Source organism: Oncorhynchus clarkii, chromosome 21 (assembly GCF_045791955.1).
Source record: "Oncorhynchus clarkii lewisi isolate Uvic-CL-2024 chromosome 21, UVic_Ocla_1.0, whole genome shotgun sequence".
Classification (NCBI taxonomy): domain Eukaryota; kingdom Metazoa; phylum Chordata; class Actinopteri; order Salmoniformes; family Salmonidae; genus Oncorhynchus; species Oncorhynchus clarkii.
In genome coordinates this window covers 12,157,477-12,173,552 of record NC_092167.1, presented here as the reverse complement: position 1 = coordinate 12,173,552, position 16,076 = coordinate 12,157,477, and the positions used below count along the sequence as shown (strand labels likewise).

Sequence of the window (16,076 nt, the reverse complement as noted above, 5' to 3'; positions counted from 1 at the left end):
TCAGTCTGCTGATACAGGACTAGGAAAGGCCCAGTGCACTGCTATATCAGTCTGCTGATACAGGACTAGGAAAGGCCCAGTGCACTGCTATATCAGTCTGCTGATACAGGACTAGGAAAGGCCCAGTGCACTGCTATATCAGTCTGCTGATACAGGACAGGCCCAGTGCACTGCTATATCAGTCTGCTGATACAGGACTAGGAAAGTGCACTGCCTGCTGCAGGGGGGTTAAATGCTGTGCTGAAGAGTTTATATCCGTCTGCTGATACAGGACTAGGAAAGGCCCAGTGCACTGCTATATCAGTCTGCTGATACAGGACTAGGAAAGGCCCAGTGCACTGCTAGGGGGGTTATCAGTCTGCTGATACAGGACTAGGAAAGGCCCAGTGCACTGCTATATCAGTGCACTGCAGTCTGCTGATACAGGACTAGGGGGGGGGGGGGGTTGCTGGAAATGCAGGGGGGTTATCAGTCTGCTGATACAGGACTAGGAAAGGCCCAGTGCACTGCTATATCAGTCTGCTGATACAGGACTAGGAAAGGCCCAGTGCACTGCTATATCAGTCTGCTGATACAGGACTAGGAAAGGCCCAGTGCACTGCTATATCAGTCTGCTGATACAGGACTAGGAAAGGCCCAGTGCACTGCTATATCAGTCTGCTGATACAGGACTAGGAAAGGCCCAGTGCACTGCTATATCAGTCTGCTGATACAGGACTAGGAAAGGCCCAGTGCACTGCTATATCAGTCTGCTGATACAGGACTAGGAAAGTGCCTATATCAGTCTGTGATACAGGACTGCTGCACTGCTTTATCAGTCTGCTGATACAGGACTAGGAAAAGGCTGCCAGCTGATACACTGCTATATCAGTCTGCTGATACAGGACTAGGAAAGGCCCAGTGCACTGCTATATCAGTCTGCTGATACAGGCAGGCCCAGTGCACTGCTATATCAGTCTGCTGATACAGGACTAGGAAAGGCCCAGTGCACTGCTATATCAGTCTGCTGATACAGGACTAGGAAAGGCCCAGTGCACTGCTATATCAGTCTGCTGATACAGGACTAGGAAAGGCCCAGTGCACTGCTATATCAGTCTGCTGATACAGGACTAGGAAAGGCCCAGTGCACTGCTATATCAGTCTGCTGATACAGGACTAGGAAAGGCCCAGGCCCAGTGCACTGCTAGGAAAGGCCCAGTGCACTGCTATATCAGTCTGCTGATACAGGACTAGGAAAGGCCCAGTGCACTGCTATATCAGTCTGCTGATACAGGACTAGGAAAGGCCCAGTGCACTGCTATATCAGTCTGCTGATACAGGACTAGGAAAGGCCCAGTGCACTGCTATATCAGTCTGCTGATACAGGACTAGGAAAGGCCCAGTGCACTGCTATATCAGTCTGCTGATACAGGACTATATCTAGGAAAGGCCCAGTGCACTGCTATATCAGTCTGCTGATACAGGACTAGGAAAGGCCCAGTGCACTGCTATATCAGTCTGCTGATACAGGACTAGGAAAGGCCCAGTGCACTGCTATATCAGTCTGCTGATACAGGACTAGGAAAGGCCCAGTGCACTGCTATATCAGTCTGCTGATACAGGACTAGGAAAGGCCCAGTGCACTGCTATATCAGTCTGCTGATACAGGACTAGGAAAGGCCCAGTGCACTGCTATATCAGTCTGCTGATACAGGACTAGGAAAGGCCCAGTGCACTGCTTTATCAGTCTGCTGATACAGGACTAGGAAAGGCCCAGTGCACTGCTATATCAGTCTGCTGATACAGGACTAGGAAAGGCCCAGTGCACTGCTATATCAGTCTGCTGATACAGGACTAGGAAAGGCCCAGTGCACTGCTTTATCAGTCTGCTGATACAGGACTAGGAAAGGCCCAGTGCACTGCTTTTGTGATTTTTTTATTTTTAAACTACATGTATTTGACTTTTACCAGCATTTGTAACTTGAGTCTGTTAGTATGATACTACTTGAGTTAGTATTATAATACTTCTGGAGTAGAAAAATACTTGCTTGATATACAGTTTTACAGTTTCTCGAAATACTTTGCAAGTGCGAAAACTGAAATGGTGGATTCATTCCTTTTCCATTTTAGTAGACGCTCTTATCCAGAGCAACTTACAGTAGTGAGCTCATACATTTTCAATCAAACCCACAACCCTGGCATTGCAAGCACCATGCTCTACCTGCTGAGCCACATCATCACAACACATCATCACATCATGACATCACATCAACACATCATCACAACACATCATCACATCACATCATCAAGACATCACAACACATCATGACATCATCACAACACATCATGACATCACATCATGACATCATCACAACACATCACATCATCATATCACGTCATCACGTCATCACATCATCACAACACATCATCACCAACCACTTCATTTATCAATGTACTTAATTACTGTATTGTACATTGTTTTCCTTCATGGTGATAGAAAGTCTACAGGTACAAACCAAGATGATCAGCCTATGTACAATACAGTAATGTCCATTTCCATTAAGTGTTTTGTAAGGATGGTAAATTAATACTGCATAAAAAGAGGTTGTTTACCATGTTATTTGATCAAGAAAACTATTTAATTTGATGTGGATGTTTTGTGTCTTTGCTCATAACTTTGCACCTTTTGATGTAAGTGTTTGAGGACAGAGTTGTGTTCTTTCTAGATTCCCTTAGAATGACTATAGCAGAGAAAGGGACAGGGTTTTGTTCTTTCTGGATTCCCTTAGAATGACTATAGCAGAGAAAGGGACAGGGTTTTGTTCTTTCTGGATTCCCTTAGAATGACTATAGCAGAGAAAGGGACAGGGTTTTGTTCTTTCTGGATTCCCTTAGAATGACTATAGCAGAGAAAGGGACAATTCCAACTACTGTATCCTGCAATATACTGTTCTTAATCAAATTCAATCAAGGTATACAAGTACCTTTTTTTTCCCAAAGCAGAGATGCTGAAACATTTTTTGGGCCCGTGCTACAGAGGTCTATATGGGCCCGTGCTACAGTCTATATGGGTCCGTGCTACAGAGGTCTATATGGGCCCATGCTATAGAGGTCTATATGGGCCCATGCTACAGAGGTCTATATGGGCCCGTGCTACAGAGGTCTATATGGGCCCGTGCTACAGAGGTCTATATGGGCCCGTGCTTCAGAGTTCTATATGGGCCCGTGCTACAGAGGTCTATATGGGCCCATGCTACAGAGGTCTATATGGGCCCATGCTACAGTCTATATGGGTCCGTGCTACAGAGGTCTATATGGGCCCGTGCTACAGTCTATATGGGCCTGTGCTACAGAGGTCTATATGGGCCCGTGCTACAGAGGTCTATATAAGCCCATGCTACAGAGGTCTATATGGGCCTGTGCTACAGTCTATATGGGCCTGTGCTACAGAGGTCTATATGGGCCCACTAATACTAGTAGAGGCCCAGTGCACTAGTTTTGTATTATTTTGTGTATATTTTTTCAGGGGGTGTTGTATCACCCTCGTCACCCCTACTTCCCGTGGCTATTGTGCTACGGCATCCCATGGAGCCTGCACTATTTAGTGCACCGGCAGCACTCTGCCACCTAGAGGACACAGAGTGTAACAGCAGACACAGTTCTCCACATGTATAAACTGCTTATATATGTAGCATGATTTAGTGTGATCTGGGACTGATGTAACTTCCTGCTCTTCTACAGATTATCTGAAGAACCTTCCTGAGGACTCGTCTGACTACAAAGACACGCAGGGTGAGTGGAACAATGTTGATCAGGCTGTGTGTGACAATGTCCGGTGAGATGCCATTTCTCTCTCACAGACACTCTCACGGCATGTTAATCATGTTGACCTTACAGCTGCTCTGGGCATAGTGAAGGAGGTGGCCAACCATGCCAACGACATCATGAAACAAGGGGTGAGACGTCACACCATGTCCATCCTCATGAGAATTCGGCCAAAGGCATCCCATTGCATTTCCTCTGACCCCGGTGTGTCTCTTATCTTTCAGGATAACTTTCAGAAGCTGATGCACATTCAGTACAGTCTGAACGGACAGCATGAGATTGTTCAGCCAGGCAGGGTGAGTGTCCAGCACTATGACACGCGCACACACACACACACACACACACACACACACACCTGTGATCTCATCTGTTGTGATCACCTCTTGTCCCCAGGTGTTTCTTAAGGAGGGCACTCTGATGAAGCTGTCCAGGAAGGTCATGCAGCCACGGATGTTCTTCCTGGTGAGTACTGACTGATGCCCCCGGGGGTAGTGGAGGTCTCAGTGTGATACCTGACCCGTTACAGTTCCAACACGGTCTGTAGACCAGAACATTACCCCCCCCCCAGTATCTGTATGTTGATGTGGCGTGTGTATCTGTCTCTCTAGTTCAATGACACTCTTCTGTACACCACTCCAGTTCAGTCTGGTCAGTATAAACTCAACAGCATGCTTTCTCTGGCGGGCATGAAGGTGAGTACAGGCAGGGCTGAACACACATTTACCCTGAACAATACTCTTCTGAAGTCTCATCGAAAACATGTGTTTATTGTGTTCAGGTGAGTAAGCCCAGTCAGGAGGCGTATCAAAATGAACTGAACATTGAGAGTGTGGAGCGTTCCTTCATCCTGTCTGCCAGGTGAGAACCCGGTCACCGACACACCTGAACACCTGAACGTGGCGCCTAACATTATGGACATTCTGATGAGTCACCCTTCTAATTGGTTGTGGGGACCATTGTAATAGCTTTTGATTGGTTACAAAGGCTTCTGTTGTTGTTTCTGCCTGGCAGCTCGGCCACAGAGAGAGATGAGTGGCTGGCGGCCATCGCCACGGCGATAGATGACCACACCAGGAAGAAGATCACCTTCATCTCCAGCCGGAGTCAGGAGGAGGTGAGGCAGTGTGTGTGTCAGGAGGAGGTGAGGCAGTGTGTGTGTCAGGAGGAGGTGAGGCAGTGTGTGTGTCAGGAGGAGGTGAGGCAGTGTGTGAGTCAGGAGGAGGTGAGGCAGTGTGTGAGTCAGGAGGAGGTGAGGCAGTGTGTGAGTCAGGAGTAGGTGAGGCAGTGTGTGTGTCAGGAGGAGGTGAGGCAGTGTGTGTGTCAGGAGGAGGTGAGGCAGTGTGTGTGTCAGGAGGAGGTGAGGCAGTGTGTGTGTCAGGAGGAGGTGAGGCTGTGTGTGTGTGTGTGTGTGTGTGTGTGTGAGAGAGTGCTTGTAACATGTATAGTTCCAGCCCATTCGACTGACTGAATATGGGAACACTCAGATCCCACTGTTACCATCGTCAGTATAATTTTGCTACAATCCACTTGTTATGGCTATAACCGTCTCTCTCTGTGTAGGCTGATGGCGTGTGTGACAGTGGGGCCCCGCTGGGTTCTAAGGCCCCTATCTGGATCCCAGACCTGAGGGCCACCATGTGTATGGTCTGTACCTGTGAGTTCACCCTCACCTGGAGACGCCACCACTGCCGAGCCTGCGGGAAGGTAAGGAAGGGACAAGGGCCCTAGTTTACAATGGTTCACCACTATACTCAGTAGGATGTGTGTGTGTGTGTGTGCATACGTGTGTGTGTGTGTAGTGGTTTTCTCACTCACTGTGTGTGTATTGCAGGTGGTGTGTCAGACGTGCTCGTCCAATAAGTTCTATCTAGAGTACTTGAAGAACCAGCCGGCTCGTGTGTGTGACCACTGCTTCGTCAAGCTACAGGAGAACAGTATGCGTCTTTTACATGAATACATATGAAATATTAAAGTCATTTAGCTATTTCAAATATTAAAGATGGAATGAATTGAAGTTAAGTAATGATTTAAACCCTGTGTTGTTTGTTATTGTGAATTCATTATGTATGTCAGAGGGTGCTTTGTGTTCGTGTGTTTCCTAGGTGACCGTGTTGCTTCTGGGGCGCTGTCTCCTACTGCCAGATCTGGGGGATTCTCTTTCTCCAGGAAACAGAAGAAGATCCCAGCTGCCCTCAAAGAGGTGTCTGCAAACACAGAGAACTCCTCCATGAGTGGCTACCTACAGAGGTCGAAGGGCAACAAGAAGCAATGGAAGAGGCTATGGTTCGTCATCAAGAACAAAGTCCTGTACACCTACGCCGCCAGCGAGGTAACACACCTACGCCACTCTAGTCACAAACACACGTTTGTGCCTGTGTGTGTGTGTGTGTGTGTGTGTGTGTGTGTGTGTGTGTGTGTGTGTGTGTGTGTGTGTGTGTGTGTGACATGTGTACCTCTCTCCCTCTCTCCAGGACGTAGCTGCTCTAGAGAGCCAGCCTCTGCTAGGATTCTTCCTGCGGGAGGAGAAGTGTGGCCCTTTCCAGAAGCTGCAGTTTAAACTGTACCACAAAAACACCCTGTTCTATATCTTTAAGGCTGACGACATCCCCACTGCACAGAGGTAATGGAAATTCCCTTTGGCTTAGGGATCAATAGAGTATCCATCAATCAGGAGGGGACCACGCTGTAACACCAGAGCGTGGGAGGGTGAAAGCATTCATATAGTTATTTTATCAATATAACGTTTATTGATGAGTTTGTTTTTTTCCCCCAGCTGTCATTGCAATAAAGTTCATGTTGTGTTTCTCAATTTTCTCTCAGGTGGATAGAGGCTTTCCAGGAGGCCATGATTCTTTAACACCTAAACCAGTCAGCTCATGTCCTTCCCCTGGAGCCAGTGGACACGGACACCTTTTGATCCTTGACCTCTAGACACATGTCAGGGGTCAGCAGCTCAGGAAGCACTCCCCACACCCCGAGCCCTGATGAACCGGTCCGGCTGCCTGCCAGGAGACCCCAGAGTCCCAGTGGTGTGAAGAACAGACATCATTGTCTTTCTAGTGAAAATATGGGCTTTGTGTCAGCTCTACATTACATTCATTGTAAATGTTGGGATCCGTTGAAAGTTTGACCTTGGTAAAACTACTATGCTTCCAGTGGAGCTCTGCGGTTATGGGCATGTTGAGCCTCACAGGCTGCATATCTATCTGCTCTTGATCTTAGATGGAAATGTTATGTGTCACAGCTGTGGGTCAAAGGTCATGTCCTGAAGCGTGTGTGTGTGGAAGTGTTAACAGAATTATTGTCTGTGGACAACCTGCTACCTTATACAGGGGTTCCCACGGTCCACAAAAAGCCTTGAAAGTCATTGAAAAGGATTTGATTTAAATTGATTTACATTATCCTTGAAAAGTTAAAGGATTTTGTTACATTTTTTTTTTTGGGGGGGGGGGGGGGTAACGTATTGTAAGAAAAGTTTAAACTCAAATATTGATGAATTATGGAAATTGGAATGATGATTAGAGTGGGAACCTTGCATGATGGGATGGATACCAGTTACAAAGAAGGGTGAGAAAGCAGTGGGTTCTCTCTGAGTAGGGAAGCTTCTCTGGTGCACTGCCAGTGGTTGGATTGAACTGTGAAAAAAACAGGGTGCCACAGAGACACAGGAGATGAGCATTTTGCTCCTTAGAAATATAGCAAGATTACAGGGGTCGGTTTATATTGTTATTCTCTGTTAGGCTTAACTCAGTACATCTACCACATGTATAATGCAGTATACTGGATAAAACTGGAAATGGCATAATGTCAATATTTTACTACACAGCCTATAGAACAAATGCATTTTTAAAGAGTATATGCTAGACTCAGAAGCGGTGGTTGGGTAATATGTAGAATTGGGAGAGTAAAATATACCTTTTCTTCTAAAAGTCAAGAGATAATATTTATATAGAACTGTACATTTCTCACTGTCCATAATTATGCGATTTTAGAAATATGATTTATTTGATAACGGATACTATCTTTGTCACTTTTGTAATAAGTAGTAGCTACCTTTTGTATTGTATGCCATGATGGTTGTAAAAGCACGTGTTGTAACAATGCCTCACTAGTTTGTTTTAAACTGCCACAACAGACTTGTTGGATTCATTAGGAGGAATCTTTTAATCCAGGCCTCATTTGTATAATTTTTTTATTGAATAATTTAAAGTGGACAGATTACAAAAGAATGTTTGTCTTTTGAGCTAGACATGGAATGGAGAATGAAATGTATCCCTTAGGAAATGCTCACTAGCAATAAAGCAACATCCAGACAGTGCCTTAAATATGCTCAATTATCTTGTAATAATATAGATACAGAAAACGTTATTTCATTATGTGGTGCATTGTTTCATTAATTATTCATTTGAATTAGGATATTATATTATCACAGTGACTACTTTGGCCGGCCCATCTGACATTTAACAGTGTAAATATCCATTATGTATTTAAATTGAAAATTGTTTTGAGTTTACATTTAGTACTTCAAATGTACTAATCAGGTTGCACTACTACACCATTGTGGCAGTTGGCCTTATGGGAAATGAAGTTTATAACGCAGAGAAGCATTAGGGATAACTCAAAACAGATCATATTTTACAGTGACTAAATGTCCCTCCATCCTTAAACACAATCACTAGAGAACCATCGTGTCTCGTCTGTAAATAATATTTCTGCAGAACTGTCAGGCACCACTTTTTAATAAAACCTCTGAAAGTGACTTTGCATCTTGGCCTAATTTCATGCTTTGAGACATCAAGGGATGAGGGAGTTAATACATCTTTCAGCCTCAGATTACTGTCACTGAGTTATTTTATTGCATAGTGCTGATTGATGTGTGGGTGCAGGCATTTCTTTGTGGGTGTGGATTCTTTGCATGTGTGTGTGTGTGTTTGAGGCGCGAGTGTGTGTGTGTGTGTGTGTTTAAGTTTGACACTGATAAAGAAGTCTTCCTCGGATGTCTTATTTCTGCTTTGAGCTCAGTGATCAAAGCACTGTGTTGAGGGAGATAAGAGTATTTCAAAATATGACTCATATTTACCCACAACTCCAACGTTCACTCTCTGTGGGTTTACTCAGCTCCTTTCTTCCTCTGAATAAGATAATTCTGCATATGTACAGTGCCTTCAGAAAGTATTCATACCCCTTGACTTATTCCACATTTTGTTGTGTTACAGCCTGAATTCAATTTTTTAAATTTTTTAAACATTTTATTTCACCTTTATTTAACCAGGTAAGCAAGTTGAGAACAAGTTCTCATTTACAATTGCGACCTGGCCAAGATAAAGCAAAGCAGTTCGACACATACAACGACACATGGAGTAAAACAAACATACAGTCAATAATACAGTATAAACAAGTCTATATACGATGTGAGCAAATGAGGTGAGAAGGGAGGTAAAGGCAAAAAAAAGGCCATGGTGGCAAAGTAAATACAATATAGCAAGTAAAACACTGGAATGGTAGATTTGCAATGGAAGAATGTGCAAAGTAGAAATAAAAATTATGGGGTGCAAAGGAGCAAAATTAATTAATTAATTAAATACAGTAGGGAAAGAGGTAGTTGTTTGGGCTAAATTATAGGTGGACTATGTACAGGTGCAGTAATCTGTAGGCTGCTCTGACAGTTGGTGCTTAAAGCTAGTGAGGGAGATAAGTGTTTCCAGTTTCAGAGATTTTTGTAGTTCGTTCCAGTCATTGGCAGCAGAGAACTGGAAGGAGAGGCGGCCAAAGAAAGAATTGGTTTTGGGGGTGACTAGAGAAATATACTCTCAATTGGAGGCCACGGAAGGAGAGTTGTATGGCATTGAAGCTTTCCTGGAGGGTTGTTAACACAGTGTCCAAAGAAGGGCCAGAAGTATACAGAATGGTGTCGTCTGCGTAGAGGTGGATCAGAGACTCACCAGCAGCAAGAGCGACCTCATTGATGTATACAGAGAAGAGAGTCGGTCCAAGAATTGAACCCTGTGGCGCCCCCATAGAGACTGCCAGAGGTCCGGACAGCAGACCCTCCGATTTGACACACTGAACTCTATCAGAGAAGTAGTTGGTGAATCAGGCGAGGCAATCATTTAAGAAACCAAGGCTGTCGAGTCTGCCGATGAGGATGTGGTGATTGACAGAGTCGAAAGCCTTGGCCAGATCAATGAATGCGGCTGCACAGTAATGTTTCTTATCGATGGCGGTTAAGATATCGTTTAGGACCTTGAGCGTGGCTGAGGTGCACCCATGACCAGCTCTGAAACCAGATTGCATAGCAGAGAAGGTATGGTGAGATTCGAAATGGTCGGTAATCTGTTTGTTGACTTGGCTTTCAAAGACCTTAGAAAGGCATGGTAGGATAGATATAGGTCTGTAGCAGTTTGGGTCAAGAGTGTCCCCCCCTTTGAAGAGGGGGATGACCGCAGCTGCTTTCCAATCTTTGGGAATCTCAGACGACACGAAAGAGAGGTTGAACAGGCTAGTAATAGGGGTGGCAACAATTTCGGCAGATAATTTTAGAAAGAAAGGGTCCAGATTGTCTAGCCCGGCTGATTTGTAGGGGTTGTAGATTTTGCAGCTCTTTCAGAACATCAGCTGAACGGATTTGGGAGAAGGAGAAATGGGGAAGGCTTGGGCGAGTTGCTGTGGGGGGTGCAGTGCTGTTGACCGGGGTAGGAGTAGCCAGGTGGAAAGCATGGCCAGCCGTAGAAAAATGCTTATTGAAATTCTCAATTATGGTGGATTTATCAGTGGTGACAGTGTTTCCTATCTTCAGTGCAGTGGGCAGCTGGGAGGAGGTGTTCTTATTCTCCATGGACTTTACAGTGTCCCAGAACTTTTTTGAGTTAGTGTTGCAGGAAGCAAATTTCTGCTTGAAAAAGCTAGCCTTGGCTTTTCTAACTGCCTGTGTATAATGGTTTCTAGCTTCCCTGAACAGCTGCATATCACGGGGGCTGTTTGATGCTAATGCAGAACGCCATTGGATGTTTTTGTGTTGGTTAAGGGCAGTCAGGTCTGGGGAGAACCAAGGGCTATATCTGTTCCTGGTTCTAAATTTATTGAATGGGGCATGTTTATTTAAGATGGTTAGGAAGGCATTTAAAAAACTATCCAGGCATCCTCTACTGACGGGATGAGATCAATATCCTTCCAGGATACCCCGGCCAGGTCGATTAGAAAGGCCTGCTCGCTGAAGTGTTTCAGGGAGCGTTTTACAGTGATGAGTGGAGGTCGTTTGACCGCTGACCCATTACGGATGCAGGCAATGAGGCAGTGATCGCTGAGATCTTGGTTGAAGACAGAAGAGGTGTATTTAGAGGGCAAGTTGGTTAGGATGATATCTATGAGGGTGCCCGTGTTTAAGGCTTTGGGGAGGTACCTGGTAGGTTCATTGATAATTTGTGTGAGATTGAGGGCATCAAGTTTAAATTGTAGGATGGCTGGGGTGTTAAGCATGTTCCAGTTTAGGTCGCCTAGCTCACGAGCTCTGAAGATAGATGGGGGGCAATCAGTTCGCATATGGTGTCCAGAGCACAGCTGGGGGCAGAGGGTGGTCTATAGCAGGCGGCAACGGTGAGAGACTTGTTTTTAGAGAGGTGGATTTTTAAAAGTAGAAGTTCAAATTGTTTGGGTACAGACCTGGATAGTACGACAGAACTCTGCAGGCTATCTTTGCAGTAGATCGCAACACCGCCCCCTTTGGCAGTTCTATCTTGTCTGAAAATGTTGTAGTTTGGAATTAAAATGTCTGAATTTTTGGTGGTCTTCCTAAGCCAGGATTCAGACACAGCTAGAACATCCAGGTTGGCAGAGTGTGCTAAAGCAGTGAATAGAACAAACTTAGGGAGGAGGCTTCTAATGTTAACATGCATGAAACCAAGGCTATTACGGTTACAGAAGGCGTCAAAAGAGAGCGCCTGGGGAATAGGAGTGGAGCTAGGCACTGCAGGGCCTGGATTCACCTCTATATCACCAGAGGAACAGAGGAGGAGTACGATAAGGGTGCGGCTAAAAGCAATAAGAATTGGTCATCTAGAACGTCTGGAACAGAGAGTAAAAGGAGGTTTCTGGGGGCGATAAAATAGCATCAAGGTATAATGTACAGACAAAGGTATGGTAGGATGTGAATACAGTGGAGGTAAACCTAGGTATTGAGTGATGAAGAGAGAGATATTGTGTCTAGAAACATCATTGAAACCAGGAGATGTCATTGCATGTGTGGGTGGTGGAACTAATAGGAACTAAATTGAGGAAATAGATTTTGTTTCTCTCATTCATCTACACACAATACCCATAACGATAAAGTGAAAACGTTTTTAGAAATGTTGGGAAATGTATTTAAAATGAAATACAGAAATATTGCATTTACATGTGTATTCACACCCCTGAGTCAATACATATTAGAATCACCTTTGGCAGCGATTACAGCTGTAAGTCTTTCTGGGTACGTCTCCAAGAGCTTTGCACACCTAGGTTGTACAATATTTGCACATTATTCTTTTTAAAATTCTTCAAGCTCTGTCAAGTTGGTTGTTGATCATTGCTAGACAGCCATTTTCAAGTCTTGCCATAGATTATCAAGCCGGTTTAAGTCAAAACTGTAACTAGGCCACTCAGGAACATTCAATGTCTTATTGGTAAGCAACTTGTCTTTTAGGTTATTGTCCTGCTGAAAGGTGAATTTGTCTCCCAGTTTCTGTTGGAAAACAGACTGAACCATGTTTTCCTCTAGGATTGTGCCTGTGCTTGGCTCTATTCTATTTCTTTGCCGATGACATGTATACCCATAACATGCTGTAGCCACCGTCATGCTTGAAAATATGAAGAGTGCTACTCAATTATGTTTTGTGTTAACGTTAACGTGTTAACATAACGCTTTGTATTCATAACATAAAGTTTCTTTGCCAAATTTTCTGCAGTTTTACTTTAGTGTCTTATTGCAAACAACAGTATCTTTGTCGTGCCTGGGTGTATTGATACACCATCCAAAGTGTAATTCATAACTACACCATGTTCAATGGGTATTCAATGTCTGCTTTTTTATTTTATTTATACCCATCTACCAATAGGTGCCCTTCTTTGCGAGGCATTGGAAAACCTCCCTGGACTTTGTGGTTAATTCTGTGTTTGAAATTCACTGCTCGATTGAGGGACCGTGTGGGGTACTGAGATGAGGTAGTCATTAAAAAATCATGTTAAACACTATTATTGCACACAGATTGAGTCCATGCAACTTATTATGTGACTTGTTAAGCACAATTTTACTCCTGAACTTAGGCTTGCCATAACAAAGGGGTTGAATACTTATTGACACAGACATTTCAATGTGAACAAATTTCTAAAAACATAATTCCACTTTCACATTGTGGTGTATTGTGGGTAGGCCAGTGACACAACATCTGTAACACAACAACATGTGGAAAAAGTCAAGGGGTGTGAATCATTTCTGAAGACACTGTATGAAAATACGTTTTAAATGTATTACTATTATCCATATTTTGGGAGCATTTTATTATAACTAAGCAGCATGTCGTTACATTTAGCTTCTAAAGATACTTGAAACAGGACAGTTAGCTTCTTGAATTTTTCTATAATATAGTCGTCACATTTTGCTCATAAGTAAGAGACACTTGAGACAAGACTGTTATCATGGTGACGTTATTATTTAAACATTTTATTTTTTATTTTTTTACAATAGGTTACCCGGCTTGTCATCAAATGGTTTCTAATATTGAGACACTTCAAAATGTACAGTTAGGTGGTAACATTTTCTAACTACGGTTTACTTTACTGATTTTACTGTCATCACAGAACAGAAGAGAAACAGCGCATGAAACTGCTTGAAATGCTGTTCATTGACTAACTACTGTTAGACTTGAAATCACTGACGGAACTATTGTGGACCGGGAAGCGTTTCAGCCGGAAAGTACAACAGTGTCCGTTACCCAAATCAGTCCCGTCTAAAAATGGCGGAGTATATACATGTCGTTCGAAGGGCTTTGGGACAGTTAGGAGGTCACGGTGGTGTGAAAGGCTTATTTGTTCAGTTATTCAGGTCAGTATAAGAGCGATATAAGGTGTTTTGTATTCTATAGAGGTGGTTGTCACTTTCAATGCGTTTACTCGAGATAAATAAGTGTGTCCCCAGTCGACCTGCTAGCACTAACTACCTACTTAGTTAACTGCTGTAGTAAACAAACAAACGGACTCACTGCTCTGTTTTAAAGGCTGTTTTAAGGCTACTTGATTATGTGATCTCTGACCTGTCTCCGGTTTGACAAATTAGACATAGTGCTAGTGGATGGGCTAATGGACTAGTCAGCTAGACTATGTTTTTGTTACAGGGCAAATGATGTGAAAACGGGAGCGCTGATTGGCGTGGACAAGTATGGGAACAAGTACTTTGAGGACACACGCTACTTTTTTGGTAAGGTTGAACAGACCGAAACCTCAGCTCACATGACCAGTAATGGCCTTCGGCTATGTACTGCAGTGACAATTATCATATCTCTGAATGTAGTCCGCAAATGTTATATTTTACATATGAGTTGATTGGTCAGCCTGTGGGGAAATCAAGTAGTAGAAAAGTGTAGTAGAGAGGGCTGTTCAAAGACCTGTAGTGTACTCAGAGTAACACCTCTCCTTGTCAGGTCGTCACCGTTGGGTGATCTACACCACGGAGATGAATGGAAAGAACACCATGTGGGAGGTGGATGGCAGCATGGTGCCCGCTGAATGGTAAATGCATCTCACTTGGTTTGACACAGGTGGTGTTGCCTCTAGCGCAGTGACTTGGCCATTGCCATGTTGGAGATACTGGCCTTTATAGTAAAATTGCTGGCCTCAATATGGAATTGTAACAGATCTGGGTGGAACTTATTGAGTTGATGTACTGGTGTCTTAATTGTGTTTTTACCGTCTACGAACCTTCTATTGATGAACTAGCCTATTGATTAAATGAGTACCTGATTCTAACTCCCAATCTTAAATCTCCTCAGGCATCGCTGGCTCCACTGTATGACAGACAACCCTCCCACCACACACCCCCCTACACCTAAGAAGTTCCTGGCGGAGGTCCACCAGTTCAACGTGAGTGGTTCGGCCCAGGCGTACGTGCCCTACTCCACCACCCGCAAGAAGATCCACGAGTGGGTGCCCCCAAAGGCTCAGTGACCCTGCTGTGACCTGACCTGACCTTCAACTTCTGACCCATGACCTTGTTCTGTAAATTAGTGTGATTTCCTTGCTTCCTTCCTTTCTTTGCTTCTAAATAAAATGTAATCTATATGGACACTGGTGATTGCTCAGTCCTTTTGTGTGAAACTGTGGGCTGTTATGTCACTAGTGACTAGTTGGCTGACTAATGACCAGCTCTCCACGAGTCTGGGATAAAAATGTTAGCAACATGAGTTTGTTTGAGAGGTTTTTTAAGACTGACTTAGACTGGACCATTGTAGAGGTGCAGATTATGAGGTAATATTTTTCTGAGTTTCTCTGAGGGTGTTAGATGGTCTGATTTGTGTGTGTGTTGCAGACAGCAGGATATTGCTGAGCTGAGAAAAGGCTGCAATATTTCACATGGGGGTACTAGGAGCATGTCTGTGCTGACTGGCTATCACATCAGGGTGATATTGTGGGCAGGGTGTTGTCACATTCATACAGGCAGACACTCCCAGCTCCAGTCCCTCTGTCCTCTCGGGGACTCTGCTGTGCTATGAGAGGTGAGTTAACTCTTCTCGGCTTGTGGCCCATTCTTGACTATTGACTGAAGGTATTAGTTATATCAAAGCCATTTGCAATATATAAGAGCAGTGTTTCTCAATCCAGTACCAATCTGTCAGTTGGAAGACAATTCTCTACTGTAAATGTGAAGTTAAGACCATAGTTTGACTATCCTTGTTGGTGCAGAATACTGTATTCGTCCCTGGTGAATCTTTTCATATAGTGTTTATGTAGATATTCTTCTACACTGAAAAAATTGCAGAGTTGATCTACTTGTAGGCATCATAATAGCTATTCTACTGTAGTCTGTACCTTAGTAAGGACATTCATATTTTCAGAAGCTTGGTTACTCAGGGTTTATTGGTATGCTAATGCTGCCTTTGCTTCCAGCGGTCTGGGCTGTTAGATGAGAAGGTTTACGCTGTCAACGCTATTTGGCCGTGGGGTCAGTGAGGAGGCAGAGGATGAGGTCAGTCTCTCTATCCTTTTATATGGCTGTTTGAATCTATTTTAAATGCCCCCTCACTGAA

The 16,076-nt window shown here is 44.1% G+C and overlaps 2 protein-coding genes across 2 annotated transcripts in view; both read left to right on the top strand.

Moving 5' to 3' along the window:
* LOC139379601 (FYVE, RhoGEF and PH domain-containing protein 6-like) overlaps nt 1–7,233 on the top strand; it is a 30,635-nt gene extending 23,402 nt beyond the window's left edge. The window contains exons 9-20 of the mRNA XM_071122396.1: nt 3,721–3,771; nt 3,877–3,935; nt 4,029–4,100; nt 4,198–4,266; nt 4,413–4,496; nt 4,583–4,662; nt 4,816–4,918; nt 5,365–5,508; nt 5,636–5,738; nt 5,907–6,133; nt 6,276–6,424; nt 6,625–7,233. Coding sequence (XP_070978497.1) covers nt 3,721–3,771; nt 3,877–3,935; nt 4,029–4,100; nt 4,198–4,266; nt 4,413–4,496; nt 4,583–4,662; nt 4,816–4,918; nt 5,365–5,508; nt 5,636–5,738; nt 5,907–6,133; nt 6,276–6,424; nt 6,625–6,661 — 1,178 coding nt within the window. The 3' untranslated portion in view covers nt 6,662–7,233. The remainder of the gene's footprint in view (nt 1–3,720; nt 3,772–3,876; nt 3,936–4,028; nt 4,101–4,197; nt 4,267–4,412; nt 4,497–4,582; nt 4,663–4,815; nt 4,919–5,364; nt 5,509–5,635; nt 5,739–5,906; nt 6,134–6,275; nt 6,425–6,624) is intronic.
* A 6,465-nt stretch (nt 7,234–13,698) lies between these two features.
* Nucleotides 13,699–15,734, top strand: LOC139379314 (NADH dehydrogenase [ubiquinone] 1 alpha subcomplex subunit 12-like). Its single transcript, XM_071122115.1, has 4 exons — nt 13,699–13,879; nt 14,169–14,251; nt 14,475–14,562; nt 14,823–15,734. Exons 1-4 carry the CDS (start codon nt 13,791–13,793, stop codon nt 14,995–14,997), a joined length of 435 nt encoding a protein of 144 aa, XP_070978216.1. The 5' UTR covers nt 13,699–13,790; the 3' UTR covers nt 14,998–15,734.
* Nucleotides 15,735–16,076: the final 342 nt, after the last annotated feature.

Bases quoted from the DNA above. Each gene is read 5' to 3' on its own strand.
- LOC139379314 (XM_071122115.1), top strand. From the start codon at position 13,791: ATGGCGGAGTATATACATGTCGTTCGAAGGGCTTTGGGACAGTTAGGA. The intron at 13,880-14,168 runs GTCAGTATAAGA...TTTTTGTTACAG, and splicing joins TTATTTGTTCAGTTATTCAG to GGCAAATGATGTGAAAACGG. The intron at 14,563-14,822 runs GTAAATGCATCT...AAATCTCCTCAG, and splicing joins AGCATGGTGCCCGCTGAATG to GCATCGCTGGCTCCACTGTA.